The 24,508-nt window shown below is 43.7% G+C and overlaps 1 protein-coding gene across 6 annotated transcripts in view; it reads right to left on the reverse strand.

Moving 5' to 3' along the window:
* The window catches only part of TNS3 (tensin 3), an 851,445-nt gene that overhangs the window by 14,222 nt on the left and 812,715 nt on the right, over positions 1 to 24,508 (reverse strand). For all 6 annotated transcript variants that reach the window (XM_078688177.1, XM_078688176.1, XM_078688179.1 and 3 more), the window contains 5 exons: positions 23,312 to 23,398; positions 21,652 to 21,783; positions 12,766 to 12,861; positions 2,392 to 2,469; positions 912 to 989 (listed from right to left, as the gene is read on the reverse strand). In XM_078688177.1, the coding sequence (XP_078544303.1) occupies positions 912 to 989; positions 2,392 to 2,469; positions 12,766 to 12,861; positions 21,652 to 21,783; positions 23,312 to 23,398 (471 nt within the window). The remainder of the gene's footprint in view (positions 1 to 911; positions 990 to 2,391; positions 2,470 to 12,765; positions 12,862 to 21,651; positions 21,784 to 23,311; positions 23,399 to 24,508) is intronic.

Below are 24,508 nucleotides of genomic sequence, written 5' to 3' on the forward strand. Positions count from 1 at the left end.
TGCCAGCTTGACCCACGTCCAATACACTTACTAATGAGCATATCTTTAGTGTGCATTTCCCTGCAAGGAGACTGGAGTTATTTATTCTGTATGAAAACAACATTTCTATTTCTTTTCCTCTTTACACCAAACCATTTAAGAGCACAGCTTTAACAGGTTGTACTGCAAATTCATCGCAATACCAGCTTTCAAGTTACCCTGCACTGGGAGTCAAAATGGGCAAGCAAGAACCGGGTCATGTAGGTGCTTTGGATCTGCATTAATTCAAAAACACTGAAAACTAGAAACTGTAGTAAAGTATGCACTTTCTGCTTCCAAAGGCGCACTTGTGTGAACACGCCAGAAAAGTGAGCTATTCTCACAATAGGAAGAACAGCTTGAAGACAAAGAGAATATATTCCTTTATATACTTGTTGCTAGTAAATGTTGGGATGCTCGAAGCATACAAGCCCAGTTACTTTTGTGAATGTAGTTATATTCAGCAATTGCGGTTTCAGAGATCCCTCTTCTAAACAATCCTGTTTTGAAGACGGGTGCAGTTGTCATACATATAATACAGAGCCCGAGGAGGTCAAACATGTAGATGTGAAAACGGTAGGACTTGAAATCTTTAACCCAAGCCCTACATTAAATTCAAGCAAAAAATGGTTATGAAAGGTGAAATTTGAAGGGAATCCTACAGAGGGTGGTATAGAGAATGCAGGAGGCTTCTGCATTTTTGGACACAATACATGTAAACAATATATTTTCTCTTTCCATCTACACACTTGCATTCTCACATGGTAAACATGGATGAAATGGACGTAGAAATACAACTATTCATTGTATAAATAATTACAAAATGTCTTTTTACAAATATCTTATCATTAAAGACAGTTGTATAATATCTAGAGAGAGACAGATGCACTGACCTGCCCCTTGTTTCAATAGTTCAGCAGCTGAGTTTGCAGCATTCTGCATGGATGACTCGGTCATCTCCTCCAATGGATCTACCATAAAATAGTAATAAGAAAAATGATTAATGAGGACATACCAAACTGACACACAAAGACACTGCTGGCATATCTTTGAGTGAATACATTATGCACAAAATAATGTATTTAAAGCTTAACATCCGCTTCAGAGTACTCGAGTCATTTAAAAAAAATCAGGTTTTAAGCACGCCAGTGCCAAAGAGGAAATTGAGTGGCTAAATTTAAAATTTCTCTCTCAGCTAATAAATGATTCATTTTAATTATTACAGAGTGCTCAGCTGAACTAAGTTGTTTGCAACTGAGGCTCATTACAAAACCTATGTTCAGGTAATTATTCGGCCTGCTCCCAATCCCAGTCTGCAATAGACATCCAGATTTTGTGTTGCTTTCCCAACACAGAAAAATTACTGTCCAGCAACATTGATAAAACATGCAGATAATCAAACAAAGCGAAAAGAACCCGCAGGTAGGAAATCAAAGCTTAATAAAAGAAATACTTCAGAAAATACATGCGTTTTAGAAATCCTTTCTGATTTTCTAAGCTGTAAACTCTGCAGTATACTTAAAATGCACATATATACAAACAAAAACACCAATAGCTCCACAACACTTGCAAATTATAAGTGTCTCACAGGGTGTGTGGATGAACAAAATGTAAAGAATCATAGTGCGGTGGCAACATCTCAATGCCCTCTATACAACAAATCTTGGCATCATGACTATACCCTTCCATTTTCGTACCGGATGAACCCACCCTTTTGTGCTGTGGGTAGGCAAAATAGATCCCATACATGAATAGCGATGGTCGCTGATAAAGCCATCTTTCAAAGGCAAGTACTCAATAATAACACGTGCAAATAAGAGGTCTATACAGATACTGTGAATCATTCAGCAGTGAACTTGCCTTCCGGTAGCTATGATATCGAGATATGGCTTGTCTTCATGTAAAACCATAATACATATTTGAGTTCATAGCTCATATTTGGAACATCTGAAAATGCAGTCACTTGGAACATTTATGATTAGCAAATGTTATTTCTACATTACAGGATAACCAACATTGTATTTGTCTGAGATAAGGAAAAGATTAGTCCTACAGTGTGCCTATATTGTGACAACATGCTGGTTGAAACAAGCATACAAACACAACAAGATCAGCAATCCGACTACAATACATACTATGCCGCTCTATACATTTACTTTCTCTAGTATCTTTTTTTGGGGTGACTCTCCTATGGAAATACACTCTGCACAGAACTGTTGCTTCACAACAAATAGCTTTAACTTAAAGCGCTCTCTCTCTGCAAATTCACTGGCTCATTTAAACAGATTTCTAAAAAAAAAATTAATTCATTACGGCTCTCGAGTCAAGCATCACTTTACTTCATTTCCTTCATTTGTGGTTAACCAAGCATACCTCTGTCAGGGATGAGTAGTTTGCAGGGCAGTGCCAGTGGAGTGATGGAATGTTGATACACCAAAGCTGTCAAACTTCCTGTGGTTAGAAAAGCAAAATGAATTATGGAGAATCATTCCTTGTGCCCGTGAAAGTTTAACTTGCCTTTATCATCAAGTAACATACAAGATAAGAGAAATATGCTTCTAAGTATTCATTTATTATTGTGGTTTGTAGGTGTAGCCCCAGCAATGAGAGACCAAATAAATAAAGTGTAAGGTTTCCCAAATTTATATTACACCTGCAACAGAATACACTGCAAAGATCTTGCAAGTTCACTGTTAAGAAACCACACGTGAGCATGTATCAAGAACTGATGGCGGCATACACATTTTGCACTATTACACATAAGAATTGTCTTCCCTAAACGCAATAGGTCCAAAAAAAAAAAATTGGTATATATTAAAACATGCGAAATTTTGCATGAAGTCTATCAGATGTCAGCTGTTTCCCAAAGAGAATTATTTGATCTTAAGTCTATTTTACTTTGCCCATGCAGTGAGTCTTCCCCCAAAACCTTGGCTCATTTTCTAGGTTTCTATACATTTTATCACCCCGAAGACGCAAGTATTTGGTAACAATCTTTAAAAATCGTGTTTTCATCAATATAAGCCTGCACTTTTTTTTCTTCCTTTGCTGCCTGAACATTCTGCGTGCCATTCTGTGAGAGCGTTTTTTAAAAAGCGCCTTACAGTGGAGGGAGTCTATTGATTTCCATCTCTTTTACTGGTCTAAATTACTTTTATCCTCTTTCACTATTAGAGGAGCTTTTTGAATAATTGTCGATTTTGCAATAAATTGAACATTCTATTTACTTTTAACGTAATCTGTGCACTGATGCTTCTGCAAAGATGGCTGAAATTTTATAAGCTTGGGGTCACATTGTATGATTATTATGCCCCCCCATGTACTTTTTATGGATTTTAATGAATTTTATATTATGCATTTATTTTTTAATGATTATATGCTTATAATCGGAAAAAAATGAATTTGGACATACGATGTCATGCCTATGCATAGATGTAATTTGCACATCTATGGGGAACTCTCAATCTTTCTGGCTTAGTCACATATCTAACTTTCGTATACTGTAAATTTGCTATGTAAATGCACACAGTTCTATAATAAAGCTGATACACGCTTGTTTCCCTATAAGTATGTTAGGGGATTTCTGAACGCACATTTTTCTTTTGATTAATGTATTTTTTGAGACATGGGATTTTATGCTTGAATAACACTTCTTTCTAGAACTACCAAGTGATTTGCACCTATCCTTTCTACAACACCTGCAACTGGATTAGTCAGTGATGTACATGTGTTTAAAAGTGGGAATGTTTTAATTGCCTGGGCGTTCAGAGCATTCACACTAAATTCCCATGACAATTCCCCTTTCACGCCACTGAAGCCACAGAAACGCCCCCATGAATAAAGCAAGTAGTTATGTGCATCAGTATGATGTTTCCATTTCTTTGTTCTAAATGCTTGTGCATTTCAAAACCTTTAAAAACCTCTTAAGATTTGAATATACTATGCATATTACATGAGTAAAGTGTCCCTCCACATAAATGGATGGGTTTGTCTAATAGTACCAACTTCCACCAGACAATGCTTCTCATAGTCATACCATTCCTTTAATCAAACTATTCTGTTACTATAACAAGATTGCTACTCGTTGTTTAACCGACTACTGCAATAAGAGCTACACTGGCCTTTTCAAGACATTCATGCACAGGATGCAGATATTCAAATCAATTCACAAATGTTCTAAACTGCGAAAAACATGACAACATCATAACTGCATTAAAAGAACTGCAGGAGCACCGTTTGGCAGCCAGGATCATGCACAAAACAATGCTAGAACATAAGCCACAAACAAATGTAAAAGATGTTTTTCAACACTGAATCTCAGATCAGTAAAATCAAATAATGTATACAGATAGATGTTCAAAAGACAACATAGGGGAGGCAGATCCTTGGAAACAAAGGTGCAAAAAGCTTTGGAATACATTTTTGAGTCTCACTCAGCTGAAATATTTACATTTTAAGAAATTACTGCAAGCCAAACCTTTCGGACAATCGAACAATTGAGGAGTAAAAATACTAAGTACAGTAAATGCTCAATACTTAGTCAATTTAGTCGATCCTGTTTGAGATATTTATATAGCATAATCAGAGCCCCAAAGGCTTGAAGAGCACTGTACATAACAGCATAAGTAGCCAAAATGTGAGGCGATGCTGGTAAGCTTACATGGTGAACTGAAGACAATAACTATACACAGACATAGACGGAATGTGAAAATAACATCACAGTGAGTGAGGGGGGAGAGCGATACCATTTTGCATGCTAAACAGATTATTAAAATGTGAGTTTTGAGATTACGACTGATTTGCACCAACGAAGTATAAACTCTAAGCTGCAGGAATAGATTTGTAACAGAGCATAATTACTCAAGTTTTGTCAGGGGCCAAAAAGTGTAGTATGGAGTGACTGGTGGCAGCATTAATCCTGCCGGGGCCTAGTAGGCAGAAGAAAATGTGCATGGGGGCTAGGAGTCATGGCACACATTTCTTAGGCTTCACTCCACAATGCACCCCCAACCACCCTCAAGTTAGGATTCTATGTGCATTAGGAGATATAGATCTGGCCAAACACTGAGTTTATCCAGAGTTATTACACTGTCATGCTTTATCTTTGCTTAGATCCCACTTCGCAACATCCTTGACCTAACTTTGAAAGCTCGCTCTCACGCGTAGGAAAGCCAAATATGCAAGTGTTGCTTATTCATTTGGTATTCAAATAGTACTGGGACAACAATGCCAAACAACAGTATTCAATGTGGATACTGCACAGTAACCACCTGGTGCTCCAGGTCAAGTGAAAAGGTCTCACAATCTCCTTCCGCCTTTGTATTCCCTTACGTGAAAACAAGGGGAGTGAAGTATATTAGGAGAAATGCAGTTTTATCATAGGATCACTTTCTGGTGAGAAGAAAAGGCTGCAAGTAGGTGTAGTGGAGTTTTCCTTAAGTACTACAACAATGGACGAACATCGAAGCAACTTATCCGAAAAAAGGTAGGGAAAACTGGGAAGCAAGTTTAAGAAAAGAAAGGCAAATAGGATGTTTATAGATACTTCCACACAACTGCTCACCACCGTAGGCAGAGTACTTAGGTTAGTGGCGTTTACAGCTAACCTCTGCTGCAAACTACCATGTTTGTTTGCTAATTGACATCTTAGTTGAATAATAAATTAATCAGCTCAGACAAATATTTTCAGCCACCTCTGAAAATAATAAGAGGATGACCGCCAAGTGTTTTTCTGCGTTTGAGTATAAGTCATGCAAAGCCACAACTTATCTGACCATGCTTTCCGTATGCGATTTGAGGGTCTTTTTTTAAGTTAAAAACATTTAGCATCCAAGACATAACGAAACATGAGATCCCATGAAAGAAAATGTGATATTTCTGCACACCACTCACATTGCTCGCATATTATTAAAACAAAGCCTCTGCCAATGCGTTCCGAGCAGTGAACTTCACATGAACCCTACTCCCGTAATACTAGTTATGATTAATCTAACACGCCCACAGTTCTCAATAAAAATGCAAGACACTCTATGATCACTCTGAAAACTTGAGACCTCAGAAAACTGTGAAGACCCTGGCAAAGACGAGATTACAAGAGAATTTTGATGCATGCAAACTTTCCCTTTTGCCAGCGGCTGGCTGCGCAGTCATCGATCAACTGACTAAATTAAATACATATCTGGGGATAGTCATTTTCTCTCCACTTTGAGCATTCCTTTATTCATATGCCACGCCTGGAACTAAGGAATATGATACTTACCAGTATGCATCTGTTCTTGGCATGTAGGGCTGCTGACATTTATATCTATGCATAGATCGCCGCCTAGTGTTGGGTCCGGATGATTGCACATTGTTGTCCTGGAAGAGTCTTCGAAGTATCACGAGATAGGTGGCTCCTCCCCTGGACTACAGTGCGCATGGGCATCCCCTCCATGCTCAGATTGTTTTTCGCCATTGTGGCAGAGATGGAGTGTGATATAGTAAGTGATGACCATGCGTTAGAATGAGTGTGAATGCTACAGCTGCGACAGGCACCGGGGAGGAGGGCGGGCGATATAAATGTCAGCAGCCCTACATGCCAAGAACAGATGCATACTGGCAAGTAGCATATTCCGTTCGAGGCATGTGGGCTGCTGAATTTATATCTATGCATAGAATAAATAGTAGTACCCTCCTTATTGGCGGTTGCCCGTGCCAGCTGCAGCAGTCTGAAAGAGAGTTCTGAGAACAGCCTGACCTACAGCAGCTTGCTGTTTTGAGTGTACATCCACGCAGTAGTGTTTGGTGAATGTGTTTATGGTGGTCCATGTAGCTGCTCTACATATGTCCTCTAGAGGAATGTTACCTAGGAAAGCCATGGATGCCCCCAATTTGCGTGTGGAATGCGCTCTTGGGGGAACTGTCAACGTGCGTTTAGCCTTTTGATAACAGATCTGGATGCACTTAACAATCCATCTGGCTATACCTGATTTAGAAATCGGATTGCCTTTGTGTTGTGGAGAGAATGCAACAAATAGTTGTTTAGTTTTCCTGAAGTCTTTAGTTCTGTCTATGTAATACAGGAGAGCCCTTTTAACATCAAGTGTGTGTAGTGCTCTGTCTTCCACTGAATCAGGATTTGGGAAGAATACAGGTAGTTCGATAGTTTGGTTAATGTGGAACTGTGAAACTACCTTGGGCATAAACTTGGGGTTGGTGCGCCGCACAAACCTATTCGCATGAATTTGAATGAAAGGTTCCTGAATAGTGAGGGCTTGCAGCTCGCTAACTCGTCGTAGTGACGTAATTGCGACTAGAAAAGCCACTTTCCATGTGAGAAATTGTATCTCACAAGAGTGGAGAGGTTCAAATGGTGGGCCCATGAGCCTGGTGAGGACTATGTTGAGGTTCCAGACCGGCGAAGGCGGGTGTCTTGGAGGAATGACCCTTTTTAGTCCCTCCACAAATGCTTTAATGGCTGGCACTCTAAAAAGGGATAGGTGCTGTCTATTTTGAAGATAAGCCGCCATTGCTGCTAAATGTATCCTGATGGAACTATACGCTAGGTTACACCTGTATAGGTGCAGCAAATAACATATGATGTTTTGCGTGGAAGCATCAAGTGGATTTATGTTATTATTGGAGCAATAGATAACAAAACGCTTCCATTTTGCTGCGTAGCAGGCCCTGGTGGTAGGACGCCTAGCCTCCTTTATGATGTCCATACAGGCAGGAGGCAGGTGGAGGTAGCCAAACTCTATGACCTCAGGAGCCATATTGCAAGGCTCAACTGCTGCGGATCTGGGTGCTGAATGTCTCCATGGCTCTGAGTGAGGAGGCTGGGTGTGAGTCTTAGGCGCTGGTGGGGAACCACGGAAAGTTCTAGGAACGTGGTGTACCATGCCTGTCTTGCCCACGTTGGAGCAACTAGGATGAGCGTCATGGAGTGCTGGCTCAGTTTGCGTGCCACTAGCGGTATGAGTGGTGCTGGAGGAAAAATTTGTTCGACCAATACATCCATATCGCATTGCCCTGAGACTGCGGGTGTGGGAACCTGGCGGCGAAGGCGCGGCATTTTGAGTTTTCGTGTGTGGCGAAGAGGTCTATCTCTGGATGACCCCACTGCTGGAAATATGGCTGGAGCACCGAGGGATGTAACTCCCACTCGTGCATTTGGTGGCTGTGTTTGCTGAGCAGATCCGCCATCTGGTTGTCCTTGCCCGGGAGGTGTTCCGCCATGAGGAACACGTTCCTCTGAATGGCCCACTTCCACATGCACTGCGCTAGGTGTGACAATTGTGGGGAGTGTGTCCCTCCCTGCTTCTGGATGTAATACATGACAGTCATGTTGTCCGTCCGGATCAACACGACTTTATTGCAGAGATGCAACTTGAATGCCTTCATTGCCATGAATATTGCCATCAGTTCTAATAGGTGGATGTGCATTTCCTGCTGTTGCGGTGTCCATAGCCCCTGCACTGTATAGTGGCGGACATGCGCTCCCCAGCCCTGGAGAGATGCGTCCATCGTCAGTACTATCTGTGGCACAGGCTCTTGGAACAGTCGTCCCCTGCAAAGGTTTTGTGTGTTCCACTAATGCAGAGAGTTGTATGCACGACCGGTCACCAACACTAGGTCTTTCAGCTGTCCATGAGCCTGGTTCCACTGGCGTGCCAAGCATTCCTGAAGCGGACGCATATGTAGCCTCGCTTGGGGGACTATAAAGATGCAGAAGGCCATCATGCCTATTAGTTGCATGAACACCTGCCCCGGGAGTGAGTGTTGTGGCCTGAATTTTTGAATGAGCACTCGCATGCTGTTGACTCTCGCTGAGTTTGGTTGCGCTGTGGCAGCGAGCGTGTTTATTTCCGCGCCTAGGTACTGCTGTACATGTGCGGGTTGAGGATGGGACTTTTGGTAATTGAGCGAAAATCCCAGACTGTGTAGGAGGTGAATTGTGCGGGACATGTGGTCGGCACACTGCTGGGCTGACTTTGCCTGTACAAGCCAGTCGTCCAGATACGGATAGACATGGATGTGTTGCCGCCGAAGATGCGCGGCAACTGTCGCTAAGCACTTCGTAAACACTCTGGGGGCCGTAGTGACCCCGAAAGGCAGGACTTTGAACTGGTAATGCTGGTTGTTGATGGTGAACCTGAGATATTTCCTGTGACTGGGGTGAATGGGAATGTGGAAGTAGGCATCCTTTAGATCTAATGTTGCTAGGAAATCTCCTTGACTTAGCAACGGCAGAACTTGCTGTAACGTTAGCATGTGAAAGTGTTCTGACAGGATGTATTGGTTTAGAGGCCTGAGGTCTAGAATGGGCCGTAGAGACCCGTCTTTCTTTGGGATTAAGAAGTACAGTGAGTACACCCATGTACCCTGCTGTTCTAAAGGCACGAGTTCTATGGCGCCTTTTTGCAGCATGGATATGACTTCCTGCTGCAATAAGTGCATGTGCTCGGCGGACATAGGACGGTGCCTTGGGGGTATGTTGGGTGGAGTGGAGGTCAGTTCTAGACAATAACCGTGCTGTATAAGTTGTCTCACCCACCTGTCCGTGGTAATGCTTTCCCAGACTGGCAGGTACTGCTGGAGTCTCCCCCCGACTGGTGTTATATGGTCGGGGGGCAGTGACAAGACGTCACTGCTTGTTAGTGGTGGAGGACCTGGTATTATTATTTCCACGTCCTCTGCCCTTGCTGCTGTTCCCACGGTATCCACCCCTATTGTTCTTGTTATAGGTGGTTTGTGTGCCCCCTTTGGTGTACTGGGCTTGTTGCGACGCTTGTCCTCTTGAGGCTCCACTGTTACTGGAGCGACGAAAGGAACCGCCCCTGAACTGCTGAGACTGCAGAGCTCCCATGGATTTCGCAGTTTCAGTGTCTTTTTTAATCTTTTCAAGAGTGGTGTCCACCTCCGGACCAAACAGGAAGTCAGGGTTTACTGGCTGATTGAGCAGGGTAGTTTGGATCTCCGACTTAAATCCAGAGATGCGGAGCCAGGCATGCCTCCAGAGCATAACGCTAGTGTTTATGGCCCTAGCTGCTGTGTCGGCTGCATCCAACGCGCACTTAATGGACGCGTTGGAGATTAACTTCCCTTCTTGAATAAGCATTTCTGCCCCTTCCTTATAGGCATCTGGCAGGTGTTGCAGTAACTGCTCTAACGTGTCATAGTGTGCCCTGTCATATCTTGCTAACAGGGCCTGGGTATTGGAGATTCTCCAAATATTAGCAGCTTGAGCTGCCACATGTTTTCTAGAGGCCTCCAAGATCTTGGACTCTTTGTCCGGAGGAGGAGCATCACCCGTTGTCTGAGAGTTCGCTCTTTTGCGAGCATTAGCCACCACTAATGAGTCCAGTGGGAGTTGGCCCTTGATGTAGGTAGGGTCCACGGGCGCAGGCCGGTACTTCCTCTCAATTCTTGGGTTCACCACCCTTGCTTTAGTGGGCTCTTTAAAAATGTCACTTGCATGTTTGAGCACACCTTTGAGCATAGGCAGAGTTTTTATAGACCTTTCCGATGTGGAGAACGTATCAAAAAGAAAGTCTTCCTCCACTGGGTCAGCGTGCATATCTACGTCATGGTTATGTGCCGCCGTCTCAATCAGTGCGTTGAACGCAGCAGTATCTTCAGTAGGCGAAGGCTTGATAGCATACGAAAGAGTATCAGGGGTGGTGTGTGGCTCAGCAGGGTCCACAGTGTCAGCCCACGGCTGGGACTCATCTTGATCAGTATCCATGGGATAGTTAAACTGGGCCTCATTGTCCCCTTCTTCCACATCCTCAGTGACATTTGTGGGAGAGTAGGTATAGTCCTGACCATATGATTGCATGGGCTCAAAAAGAACAGGAGAGGTGGTAGAGACTCTCTTTTTCTTTAGTGGTATCTTATAATGTTCCATAGGCGCTTCAGGCCTGATCTTACGCTTGTAAATGGTGAGTCGACCCGATTCGGAGTCGATGTAGAGTTTCGACTGGTTGTCGTGGGACGGTGGCTGGAACACAATGTCTTCTGACCGAGGCTGAGTGGTTGCGGCAACCGACGTCGACTTGGAAGAGTCGGTAGCCTGTGTATGTGGAACAGGTTTAGGCCGTGCTGTTGGGGGTAGTCCGAACTTCATCGGCGCCATAAGCATCGGCGACGGACTGACTTTCTTCGATGGAGTTGGTGCCTTTGATTCGACCGACTTCGACAGTTCAGTGCGTTTGAGGCTGTGCATCGATTCGAGCCGTTGCTGCACAGCAGGAACGCCCTTGGGCTTCGACGCAGTCGGGTCTTTCGATCCAACTTTCGGCTTCGGGTCGAAGGCCTTGACCAACAGTGGCTTCTTCGTCTTCGGATCGATGGTCTTTTGGGCCTCGAGTCCTTCGGAAGAGTCGCCATCTTTGGAGCCAGAAGTCGACGTCGACGGGAGCATGACGTGTTTTACTGCTGACACAGACGTAGTCGATCCGATCTTCGGTTCGATGCCCCCTTTCGACCCCGAGGGGTCGAGCGCACATTTCGACTTGGAATGGTCCGAAGTCGTCGAGTCGATGTTTTTTTAACCAGTGTCGGCTTTGATTTATTGTCTTTTGGTTTCGGTTTCGATTTCTCCACTGAGGGTGGTCGATCGACCGTTGGCTCTTTGGAAATGTTCTTAGTCGGGCCTTGAAGCGGGACTAGAGAACGGTGTTGAAGATCTTGGCTAAGGCCTTTCGGCGATGCCTCGACCTGAGCCGTGGAAGAGTCTTCATGAGGCCCCGCTACTGCGGTTGGGCCTAGCTCCTCGCTTGAGTCGTCATCGACGGCTCCGATAGGTTGTACGTCGTCTCCTACCTCGACGATGTCTTCATCATGGACGTAGAGTTCTTCCTCGTCCTCGTTGTAGGTGGAGTCTGGCTCTGACGCAGGATCCGAGTGCTCTGGATCCTCTTCTTGTCCATGTTCTTCGTCGTCACCACCGAAGATGTTCTCCGGGTCCAGTGCCGATTCTCGCGCCGACTGTCGTGCAGCGCGTCGAAGACGGAGAGTTTTCCTGGACCTGAATTTCGAACAGGCCATGCAGTTGTCTTCGTCGTGTTCCGGTGAAAGACATTTGTTGCACACCGGGTGCACGTCGATGTGGGGATATTTAGAGTTGCAGACGGGGCAGCGCTTGAACGGACTCCGTTCCATCTTCGATCGTCGAGGGGCCTTTGGTGTCGAAAGGCAAAAAGTCTTCCGAAGTCTAGTTCAAAGAACTGGAAAGGTAAAAGGCACCGAACGAAAGACAATACCGACGCCCCTAAGGCCTTTTGGCCTCGAAAAAGAATAACTAATATAGATTCCAAACTTGAGTTAATAAGTACATCCGAACCCAATGGCAGAAAACAACAATCTGAGCATGGAGGGGATGCCCATGCGCACTGTAGTCCAGGGGAGGAGCCACCTATCTCGTGATACTTCGAAGACTCTTCCAGGACAACAATGTGCAATCATCCGGACCCAACACTAGGCGGCGATCTATGCATAGATATAAATTCAGCAGCCCACATGCATCGAACATGTTTTTTCTCCTTTGCTGATTCACCAAAGAGCTGGCTTTAGGACCCCGTCTTTACCTGGTCTCTAAACAACACTACTTTTCCTCACCATGCTCTACGGCTTGCCCACCTGGCCAGAACTTGTTAAGACATAGAAAATGCCCATAGTTTAAATATAACAATGGAAGAATGTGGGCTTCTTTACGGAACTGATCCATCATGAACATTCCCATTACCTTTTACCTATGATACCTACCAAAATATGGCTCGTTCGGGCATCCTTTCAGTCGTACTCCCTTGTGGGTGCATTCAATAAGAAAATGTCGAACAAGTTCATTTGTTAAATCGCCAGCTGTTATGAAAATACAAATAAAGTGTCAGTTGACCATATCAAACATACCTAGTGAAAATTTGTTGTTCAGCATTTACATTTTGCAAATACAGCTTACCATAGCACAAATGAATGGCATGTAGAAATAAATGTTTTCGTACCGAATGACAAATTGAATTCTTAAATAAAATTTTAGGAACATTGATCGGTGATGTGTGCACTCACTTTAAAAGGTGTCAAGAGATGTAGAATTTTGGGCCACGCGATTTATTTATATCTGTAACAAAACATGCATTCACCAAATTATACTTTAACTTTTCCTATTCAATACTTCCTATTGACTACATCACTTAAACTAGCCTAAATCTGGCTCTCTGCATACGGGTCTGCACCTTCTATTCTACACAGGGACAAGTCAGTGACACAGGTATTCAGGCATATCTTGCCAAACTGAATGTTTAGTACTGAGTGTTGATTTTGACCTAATGACAAATGAATAAATAAGTTGTCCAGTATGGCATATTAGCCTATAGTAGATGTAACAAATCAAAGAGGCACTCATTTTCCTATCATTATGTTGTGCACTTCACACTGGGAAGTAGAGGCCAGTGGCAGCAATGGCTGCCAGAGAGAACACAGAGCAATGACTTCTTTGGTCTTCCAATTCCCTCAAATTATATAGATGATGCAATTTCAGAAAATGCATACAAAGTCACAGTCCTGTGAAAGAGACTGGTATCACTGATATGCCAATGTGCTCCAGTAACACAGGAGCCTCCAAACCATTTGCTTGCAAAAAGATATAATGCCAATTTTCCCTACTGACAGCCGAGCTTTCAAACTTGGTTATTTGTAACGGTAAAATTGTAAGTAATGCCAGCAGCAACCTCCAAGCAGCCTGTGGTTACCTCTACTAGAAGCATGCATGTTGAATGGTTTTGCAATATGCACTGAAAATAGTTAATTTCACAAAAACCCACCTTATTGACCAAACGTACCAATAAGGCCTACAAATTTAAATATCAAGACCACATTTCACAGGCTACCCTAAAACACAAATGAATTATCAGTACAGACACACCCAGCCACAATAAGTAGCACTCAAGAAACTTAAACCAAAAAGATACCTCCCAAAATGACTGAGGTACAAACACACAGATCATAAGAATAAAAACTCAACTATGCACTCGATTTCAGAAAAAGGAAAGGCTGCAGAATATTTGCCCAGGCCAGGACGAACCAATTAAACTGAACAGTGCAAAGCAAAGAAGGCAGAGAATGCCCTGTGATAAAATTTCAATCTCAAACCTCCAACACATCGTAAACTTGTGCTCCTGGTGATCCAATCTAAGGACCATTTTCTTCAAGGAAATTGATAAATTATCTATCACAAGTACCTACCCAGAGGTCTTAGTTCTCTTGCCCAGGCCCACAAAAAAACTAAACATTTATCTTCCTGATAATGGTCCCACAATATGAAAATCAAAAATGCAACCTTTTGAGTTGCAAACCTAAGAGGCCAAAGGCTAAACACAATTTATTGAACAATTCTTCTTAAAGTGGGCTTTCCCATTGATCGGCCAAATTTAGTCCATTTGCTTCATAACCTGGATAACCAGCCCATAGTATTGGCTAGAATCCTGAAATTAACTTTCTGGCTCATCACCTAAACATAAGCAACAACAATTCTGCTAGCCTTCCAAAGAAGCAGAAACTACAATATGTGCAGTATTCTGCAAAAACACATAATAGTCACTAAGCCTTAACCACAGGATCTAGACATGTTGTTTGTTTTGAGCAGTCGCCGTAATTTTCCCTTTAAAACTCAGTAATGGGTTAAATTAGCTTTACTCTTGTGAGTACTCCAGATGCAATATTAACATGAATGCGCTGGTCTATTAGTCATGGTCCACTTAAACAAAACATTTCAACTTTTCTCATCCTGTCATTCCACATAGTGCAAGAAACTTGTGGGATGCACCTGTGCTGAAATAGATTCACAGGAATGGTATGCCAATGCCTGTTTCTAAAAAGTGGCTGTTGCAATACATTCTGACCACGCAAGTGCCTTTGTTTACATAGAACAGCGTTGCTACATTCTGTTCACGATGTACAACGTCATTGCAGGTAGCTCACTCCTACTTGTATAACACATCACTGACAGCAGCGGCGTAATGGTGCGCCTAATTCAGGCAATTTAAAACAAAGTAGTTAGTCAAGAAATAAGAGGCACATGGAATTTCATGCTAACAGTAGCACAAATCTCAATGCTCCTCAAGTCACAACCAGTGCTGATAAGAAGTGGAAAGGACATACTTTCTTTCCAGTGTTTTCCGCTCAGCAGCACCCGCCATTTGACCAGGGCCTCAATACAACTGGTTTGAATGTGCTCAGATGTATGGCAAAATAGGTAAGCACCCATATTCCAAGTAATATTAGAATTCAGAATCAGAACAGGAGTAAAATACATGAGTGCCGAGACATAGGACGTACTTACTGATTAAGGACAGTCTTCCAGATATCAGAATCAAATACCACCTGGCAGGGTACTGCTTCAAGATGGCAATCAAACGAAGGGTTTACTCTGCTAGAACACTTTGAATGGTAAACGGGTAAGCATGTGAGATTTTAACCGCTTTGCCAAGGCAGTATCGATCTCGCAGTCATTGCATGTTTTTACACTTATTAAAAACTGGTGCATTGGCTTCATACACCACAAGGTGAATCTCTTTGTTGTCCCTGATATCTGCTTTTTGAGGTCAGTTTCACTGAGACATTTCAAGATATAGAGTCTGGGTTGTGCATCTTCACTAAGCACACATAAAGTGCACCTGCACTGGGTTGTATATCTTTAGTACACACATGAAGATCTTTAATGTATTTGCATTGTTGACCATGTTCTGAGGACAACATACTTCAGTAGGCAAATGCCACGAAATTCCGTTCGAGATTTTCTTGCAAGTAGTATGTACATACCTGGGTATTGGATCTCTATGTTGCACACAATATAAATCATCACAAAATGATAGCAACCACTAGACCAGTCTAAGCTCTAAACAAATGAAAGTGGATGTGGATTTAAGTATAGTAAATCTACACTTAACCCCTATAATGTAGTAGCAGGGAGCTATGTATTGGCTGCACTGTTTTGTAGGCCTATAGTATCAACCTCGACATCTTATTCAACCACACGTGTATGTATGCAAGGTATCACGGGTATGTCACTATCTAGTTCTGTGACCTTTTGTGTACTTCCAAATTAACATTCTCATTTGATTAAACAGTGCTATCACCTAAGTTTTCAGTTGGCTCCGTGTTCCCATAAAATAGTAGCCAACTCACCTGAATGTAGGGGATGAAAGCTGCCTAAATTTGCTTTTTAAACACACAGAGTTCCTTGTGCATTCCAGTAAGTCCCATTTGTTGGTCTGAATGGGACAAACTACTGTAGGGACTTTACAAACTATTAAGGTTATGATGTCACTGCTAAATTATCAATCGGTGTATTCCTCTAATCAAAGAATATTTATTTATTTATATTTATTTATTCAAAGTTTTATATAGCGCGAACAAGATCCTTACAGATATCAGAGCGCTTCACAGAGACAGGGGTAGGGGTAGCAGGAATGAACAAGATAATGGGAGCAGTATAATAATCACTAACATAATAGGATAACAGTAATGTACAGAAACATATCAATTTACAATCAGGTAAACAAGTAATATAAGACGGCACAAGTCATTGATCCCACTACAGAGGGTTCAGGTAAAACCTTGGATGTGTGGATGGCTTATACCAATTTCTTAGGATAAAGAAGGCACTGGGTGGGGGCATCGGGGAGGGTGATTCAATGAACCAAAGTGTATCATATATTGGGTAGTGTACCATCAAGTAGGAGTATAGTGCCAAAGAGCAAGGTGATCAGTGATACAAAGCGATGCAGAGTCTCAGATCCAGTACCTATAAAGTTCAGGAGATCTTGGCCAGAAGGATTGTTTTCACCTCTTTCTTGAAGAGTGCAGTGGAGGAGATAAGCCTGATTTCCGGAGGGAATAATTTCAAAAAGGGGGGGGTGATGGACAGAGTATCTGAGTTAATCAGAACACTCCTACCCAGTCAACAGATCAGGGCTTGATCCATCACCGCTTTTTAGCTCACTGCACCATCCCAGTTCAGACCCTGGCCATATGCAAATTAGTCTGTCCCTGGCCCAGTACATCATGGGAACAGGGCAGACCAAACTACCAAGCCAATTCTTCACTGGAAAGGAAACAAGCTTCCGGGGACCGGTTTCTGGCATTACAGCCGTCTTCGGCCCGGCTTGCTTGAATCCTGATGGTGCAATGAGCAAGGGACTCATGTCTGAGCATACCCTTCCACACTCATGGTGGCCAAAATAATTTCAAAAAGGGGGTGGTGATGGACAGAGTATCTGAGTTAATCAGAACACTCCTACCCAGTCAACAGATCAGGGCTTGATCCATCACCGTTTTTTAGCTCACTGCACCATCCCAGTTCAGACCCTGGCCATATGCAAATTAGTCTGTCCCTGGCCCAGTACATCATGGGAACAGGGCAGACCAAACTACCAAGCCAATTCTTCACTGGAAAGGAAACAAGCTTCCGGGGACCGGTTTCTAGCATTACAGCCGTCTTCGGCCCGGCTTGCTTGAATCCTGATGGTGCAATGAGCAAGGGACTCATGTCTGAGCATACCCTTCCACACTCATGGTGGCCAAAATAATTTCAAAAAGGGGTTGGTGATGGACAGAGTATCTTTTCTGAATGATTTCCGGAGGGAGCGCATTCCAGATCCTGGGTGCCATTCCTTAGAAGGAGCGCTTGTATGTTTTCTCTTTCCGGAATCTACGAGGTTTCAGGAGTAGATTTTTTGTACTTCTATTGGATCTCGACCCTCCTGATATAGACAACTTTTGAGCGAGGTAGTTGGGTGCATTGTGGTGCACGGCCGAGTGTGTCATAACTGCAATTTTTAGCTGTATTCTGGCTTCAAAAGGCAGCCATTTTAGAGATTTTAAGTCTGGGGATATATGCGAATGTTTTCTTGAGCCAGTAATGAGTCTCGCGGCAGCGTTCAGGGAGGCTCTTAGGGGTGCTGTTGTGGATAGCGGGAGTCCGCTGAGGGCCACAATTCCGTAGTCTATGCGAGGGATGACTAAAGCTTGTACAGCAGTTTGGAAGTCTTTGGCAGGGAGGAAGGGCTTAAGTTTCCTCAGTGTGTTGATTTGGAAATTAGCTCCTTTTGTGGCTTTGGTAATGTGCTGTTGCATGTTGAGCTTGGCGTCGAGTGTGATGCCTAGGGATTTCGCCGAGTCCACGATGGTAGGTTGGACATTGAGTGCTGTTAGGTTATTGAGCCAAGTTTGGGTGGTGGAAATTTTCGCCGGGGGTGAGATGAGTAGGAACTCAGTTTTCAGCGCATTTAGTTTGAGGTGATATCAGCCAACCAAGATTGAGTGTTACTAAGTGTGGAATTCAGAAGTTTGATGTCTTCCGGGGATTGTAGCTTTAGGTAAAGTTGTGTGTCATTGGCGTACATATGGAATTGAACATTGGATGCTTGGAGCAAGGTGGCGAGCGGTTCCATGACGAGGTTGAACAGTGTGGGGGAGAGGGAGGATCCTTGTGGAACACCTAGATCTGCAGGCACCGATGTAGATAGTACATTGTCGATCTTGAACTTCTGAGACCGGTTATGAAAGAAGGAAGAAAACCATCTGAGAACAGTTCCCGATAGACCCATTCTAGTGCTTAGCAGCTCCAGTAAGTTCTCATGTTTGACCGTGTCAAATGCTGAAGAGAGGTCAAGAAGGATGAGGAGGCAGGACTCATTGCGATCAAGGATTTGGAGGGCGTCATCAATTATGTGTGTCATAGCTGTTTCCGTGCTATGTTTCGCTCGGAAGCCTGATTGGTGAGGGTTGAGGAGGTCAAATTGGTCAATGTGTTTTGTTAGTTGGAGTTGGACACATTTCTCCAGCAGTTTGGCCAGGGTGGGGATATTGGTGATAGGCCGGTAATTGTTCAGGTCAGATGGGTCAGCTGTGGGTTTCTTGAGTATAGGCGTGACTTGCCCCACCTTGAGGGAGTCTGGAATGAGACCTTGTTGAAGGGAGCTGTTGATGATTTTGGTCCAAAGAGGGAGGAGCAAGGGGATGAAGTCTTTTACTGCATTAGCAGGTAGGGGGGTCTGTGAGATGATTAGAGGGCTTCAAGGTGCAGAGCAGTTTGTGTATTGCTTCTTCCGAGTAGGTGTCGAAGTACAGCCAGGATGCCTTGTTTTTAGGTTGAATGTTAGACATTCTGGTGTGGTTGGGGAATCGGCTTACATCCATGATGAGGCCATTTCTTATGTTGTCGGTCTTAAGCTTAAAGAAGGCAGAGAAGGCTTCACAGTGTGGGGTGTCGCTTGTTGCGCTGTTTGATTGTAAGGGTTGTGTCTTTGTTTGAGTCTTGATTAGTTCGAAGAGTTTTCTTGGCCTGTTTTTTGCTTGGTCCAGCTGGCGGCTAAAGAAGTCCGACTTTGTGCGCTTTATTTTCCTAAAGTAGGCATTTCTCTTGTTTTTAGATGCAGTGGTGAGGGGTCAGATCTCCAGGTACGTTCTGCCATTCGCAGAGTACGCCTGTCGTCATTGAGTCTGCCGTCATACCAGGGGTTAGAAATTTTGGTGGAGACTCTCTTCAGTTGCAATGGGGCAACTTCATTGACTATTGAATTCATAGAGTCAAGGTAGTGGTCGGTCAGTGATTGAACATCCGAGGCACCTGAAGGAGGAAGGAGGAGACTGCCGACGTGGGGAGGGAGGGTAGTGGGGTTAAGATTCTTCATGTCCCTTTTCCAGGTTTTGGATTTGGTGGGTTGAGCCGGGTTAGGTTTAACTTTTTCATTGATAAAGAAGGTGATAATGTGGTGATCTGACCAGTCGCAGGGTTGGATCGCCTCCAGTTGGGTAGAGTCCTCTTTGGCAATGATGAGATCGAGTATCGAGCCTTTGTCGTGAGTTGGTCTATCACATATTTGGGTGAGGTCAAGCGCATTAAGGAAAGTTTTGAGACTATTCACCGCTGTGTCTTTCTGATCATTCCAGTGGAGATTAAAGTCACCCAGGTAGACTTGGGTGATCTGCCGTCCGGCATTGGATGTGATTGTGTCCATGAGTTGTTGGGTGAATATGAGGTTGTCGCCAGGCGGGTGATAGATGAGATGCAAAGCACAAACTTGTTTGCCCTCGCTGGTGATATCGAGGCAGAGGAGTTCACAGGAAGTAAGGGAGGGGGAGGTGGCTTTAGTAACGGAGAGGTTGCTCCTAAAAATGCATGCAATTCCCCCGCCCGTCTTGCCAGGCCTGTCCAGTCTAATGATGTGATAATTGGGGGGGACTAATATGTCCATTATCGGGGTAGAGGCTTCAGTAAGCCACGTTTCAGTCAGAATGGCTAGGCCAGATCCATTGCTGAGACGAGATCAGCGATGTCGGAGGAGTGTTTCTGGGCCGATCTGCAATTGAGTAGGATGCATTTGAGTTTGGGAGTGAGAAGGGTGGTCGAGCCTTCTAGAGAGAGGGGGACTTTTCTGAGGTTGTTAGGGATGGAACCTCTGTTGCTATGGGTTGGGAGCCTCAGAGGGTTTGAGAGAATTGTGGGTATGGGGATGTGCGTGTTGGATATGTGTTTTACCGGACCTGGGCTATAAGAGCGTAGGAGAGAGCATAGGTCGCGGTCAGACAGTGAGTTGGGGACACGGCGGGGGGAGTTATTGCGAACGGGGATAGTCGGCCATCGCGGGGGTCGTTGGAGGCGAGGGTATGTAGGGAGGGTGCGTCGTTTGTAGGGTAATGGGATGGTGGGAGGTAGACTGGGCTGTGAGAAGAGAAGGTCTTTGATTGCGCAGAGATCTTTTTTGACTTGTAGGATATCCCCTTTGACTTGTTTTTGTAGGGTGGATAAAGTCAGGTCAAGAGGAGGATTGGAGATGGCGTTGGTGGCGAAAGCCATTGGTGAATGGTTGAGTAGTGAGCTGGAAAGCGGGCAGGGTATCGAGGGGGGGGATATGCTAGCATTGTTGGAAGGTTCTACGGTGATAATGAGTGGGATGGCATTCGGAGCATGGGCGGGTTTGTGGGCGCGGGGTGTGGGTGAAGTAGGGGGAGGGTGGGAGGCATAGGAAGTGTCGTCAGTGGGAGACGATGCCTGTGAGTTGAAGAGTGAGTGAAGGCTGAAGACAGTGGGGGTGGCCGGAAGGTAATGGGGGCTGAGAATGGGAGGGGAGAGAGGGGGGGATGCTAAGGTAAGGGAGGCGGTGTGTTCTGTGGGACTGGTTGGGAGGGTGTGGGTGTCGTGAGTGAGAGTGGGGAGGGAACTGGGGAGGGAGATGGATCTGCCGTGGGGGGGAGGGAAGGGGAGGGGAGATAAACTCCGGACGGTGGTGTGTTCAGAAGCGTTCATGGGGGGTGTAGCGTGTTGGGAAGGGGGCGTGGGGGTATCGGGGATGTGGGTGTATCGAGGATGTATGGGGGGGGTGTACTTACGTGGGGACTGAGAGTGGGTGGGAACAAAGGGCGGGATTTGTCATTGTGCGTGCTGTTCTGGTGCTGATCTAGGTAGGAGGTGTTGTGGGTGGGGGTTAATTCACATATTAGGATTACCTCTATGTCCTACTTTAATTCTGTGAAAGTTGGTGCATCTCCTTGATTTGTTTATAGGCCCTAATGGAAATTCTTACCTGTAAATCATTCACATTTTATTCTAAATTCCAATACACATGTTTTGAACAAAAAAAGAGGTAGTACCTTTCTTGTTTTGCTGGATCACTGATGGTGGCGGTGTTGCCACCTTCATGGCCAGGCCGTATGCTCCTCTGAATGAGTGGCTATCACGAACAACAAAAGATCCTGGGTCTTTGTCCTTCAGCACTGTGATGGCTGCAAGCAGATAAACTCAAGTTAGAAGATGGTAGTCGAAACAAAGACAGTGCTCAGGAGTAATTCTGCAATTTCCAAGCCAATATCAGGTCTATCAACAATTGGCCAGTTATGAGATATACAAAGAAGAACAGTAAAGTAATTTTAAATCTAACAGGAGGTTTTCCGATCATTCTGTTTTTGTTGAAATTTAACAGCATACATCTCACTCATGCAATGCAAAGAAGAGACTCCTGTTCCACTAATCTTGTTCATGTCTACAATGACTATTTCCGTAATTGTCGTAATCAAATAAACATATTGATCATCTGTAGATACAGAACATCTGTATAAAACATAGCAATGTAAGGTCATTGCCGAGCGTCTAGAGTACAAAGTACTCATGTTGAATAATACTTAAAATTTACAAAAAAAATGTTTCTTATATTTCTGGTTTGCACAATTGCATAAGCTGATTCTGCAGGGAATGCGGAAAGAGCTTTCAATAAGAATAACTGCTGCACACAAGTTTCAGTATCTACAAATTATAACCATTTTTTTGCATTTACTTCTGTGTTGCTATTGTTGCAAATTAAGTTTGAAACTATTTTTTTTCACTTGGAGTTGAAGTCAGTTTGGTCAGGATGGAGTGTAAAACCCAATGAGCACCCTCCAAGATCAGTTGTGCAATGCACTGCTCAGCCTTTTTTGATTGGATTGGTGCTTCTGAAGTGTTAAAGCCTCATAATATTGAATGCCTTATTTAGAGCTTGGTGGGCGGGCATCAAAATGTGATAGATATCCCATCCGCCGTTATACCAAGTGCTATAAGCTACAATGCATATGTATTAAGGCGGAGAGGATATCCATCATATTTATGATGGAGTATCCCATCTGCTAAACTCTAAGTAAGTGCTACGCAAACAAATGATGGACGAAATGCTGAATGAATCATACATTTACCCCCAGAAAAGAGATCTGGATTAAATCCATCGTTCTTTTGCACACCCTGTCACACCACTTTAGACCCAGCCATATGCAAATAAGTCTTGACCCTGTGCCTCATGGGAACAGTCCACACCGAACTGCCAAGCCAGGTGCTCCCTGGACCGGAAACAAGCATCCTGGGACGGGTTTCTAGGTATAACCTTTCATCAGCCAGGCTAGCTTGAATCCAGTGAGCAAGGGACCCACGTCTGGGCATACCCATCCCACTTAGGGTGAAAAGTGCTATGCAAACAAATGATGGACGGAATGCTGAGTAAGGGCCTTTGGTTTGTGATAGCAGCAATGTTACATTGTGGTTCATCTCTGGTGTTTTAGCAAAGGTTCATGGGAAATGATGACAATTTCATAGGCTTTGTGGAATTCAAGTGGGTTAATATAGCAAAACATAAAAAGACCCCCAATATACTACATTGGTTACACTATCATTGCTCATGGTCTTTCCCTAGATGCTGATGCTCATGGTCATCTACTAACCCATAGACCCAAAACCTTTACAGGATACAAGACAATTTGCTGAGAATTTTGAATTAATTTGCATTACCTTGTTCTCTTGAAATATCTGGCTTATACCAGAACTTGGAGGTGTCTTGGACAAATTTCACAGTAAGGTGTTTATCAACTGGATATTCTATAGAGAAAGAAAATGCCCATGAGGGAAAGAAATAATTTAGTCGTTCACCACTCGTCACTGATCTCAAGCTCCATACTAGTCTAGGAATCATGGAAAGCACATAACTTTACGCCTGGAAATAAGGCCTTATATGAGTATTGAAAGGAAGGGTGCACTATTACTGGTTAAGGACCCAAACATGAGCAGAACAAGGAGAAAGACAACAAAGCTAATCAGTTACAAATTGGAAGAATGGATTGACATCAATGTCAATTGCTTGACTCATTTAGTTCCAATTAAATTAATGGAAAAAACAATAACTTAGAAATGTAAATTCTTAATCGAAAAATTACTTTCTAAAACCAATACATAATTACAACTGGATAAGTAAATAACAAAAAAGTTTAAAAAGATGCTTATAGGCAGAGCCAAAATGAGCTGTACTATTTAGCAGCATCAGCAAGTTGCGAAATTCAAGAAGTACAGGGACGCAGTGATTGATCGACAAGGGAGTATCTATGAGAGTAAGGGGAAAAACGCATTTGTAAGAGAGACCATAGGGGAAAGTGGGGGGAGTGTTCTGTGTTGTGGGTTCAAAGCTAGACGTTAAACAGGCTTGAGAAGAAGAGAACATAAGGAGAGGGAGGAGGAGAGATCAGAAGAGTAACGGACTGACATATAAAGGGAGGGGACATGCCCCCCACCACCACCAGCCTCATTAAGAAACAAATTTGGAGTTGCGAAAAACAGGGCTAATATAGAGAGTAGAGAAGAATGGTGCAATAAAAGATTCCCAGCATAAACCCAAATGCAAAAACATTTGGGTGCAGACAAATTAAACAACTGAGAAAAAAACTTTAGCAAAATTGTATTTCTAACATATTGATTAAACACAGGTGTGATGTATACTCATATCTAGAATAGTCTCAGGTAAAATCATGTATAATTTTTTGCTTCCTCGCGAGCGCTTCATGCAGAGATTTTAAGTGAATATCTCTCCCAGTTGTAGGAGAGTCTGCATGGAACGTGCATTGCTTTTGCACGCTTCATGACAGTATCCTAGAATCTGCATCTTCTGTGACTAGACTATATGCAACATATGTGTGATGGTCATCCAGAACTTTGTTC

Source organism: Lissotriton helveticus, chromosome 4_1 (assembly GCF_964261635.1).
Source record: "Lissotriton helveticus chromosome 4_1, aLisHel1.1, whole genome shotgun sequence".
Lineage (NCBI taxonomy): Eukaryota > Metazoa > Chordata > Amphibia > Caudata > Salamandridae > Lissotriton > Lissotriton helveticus.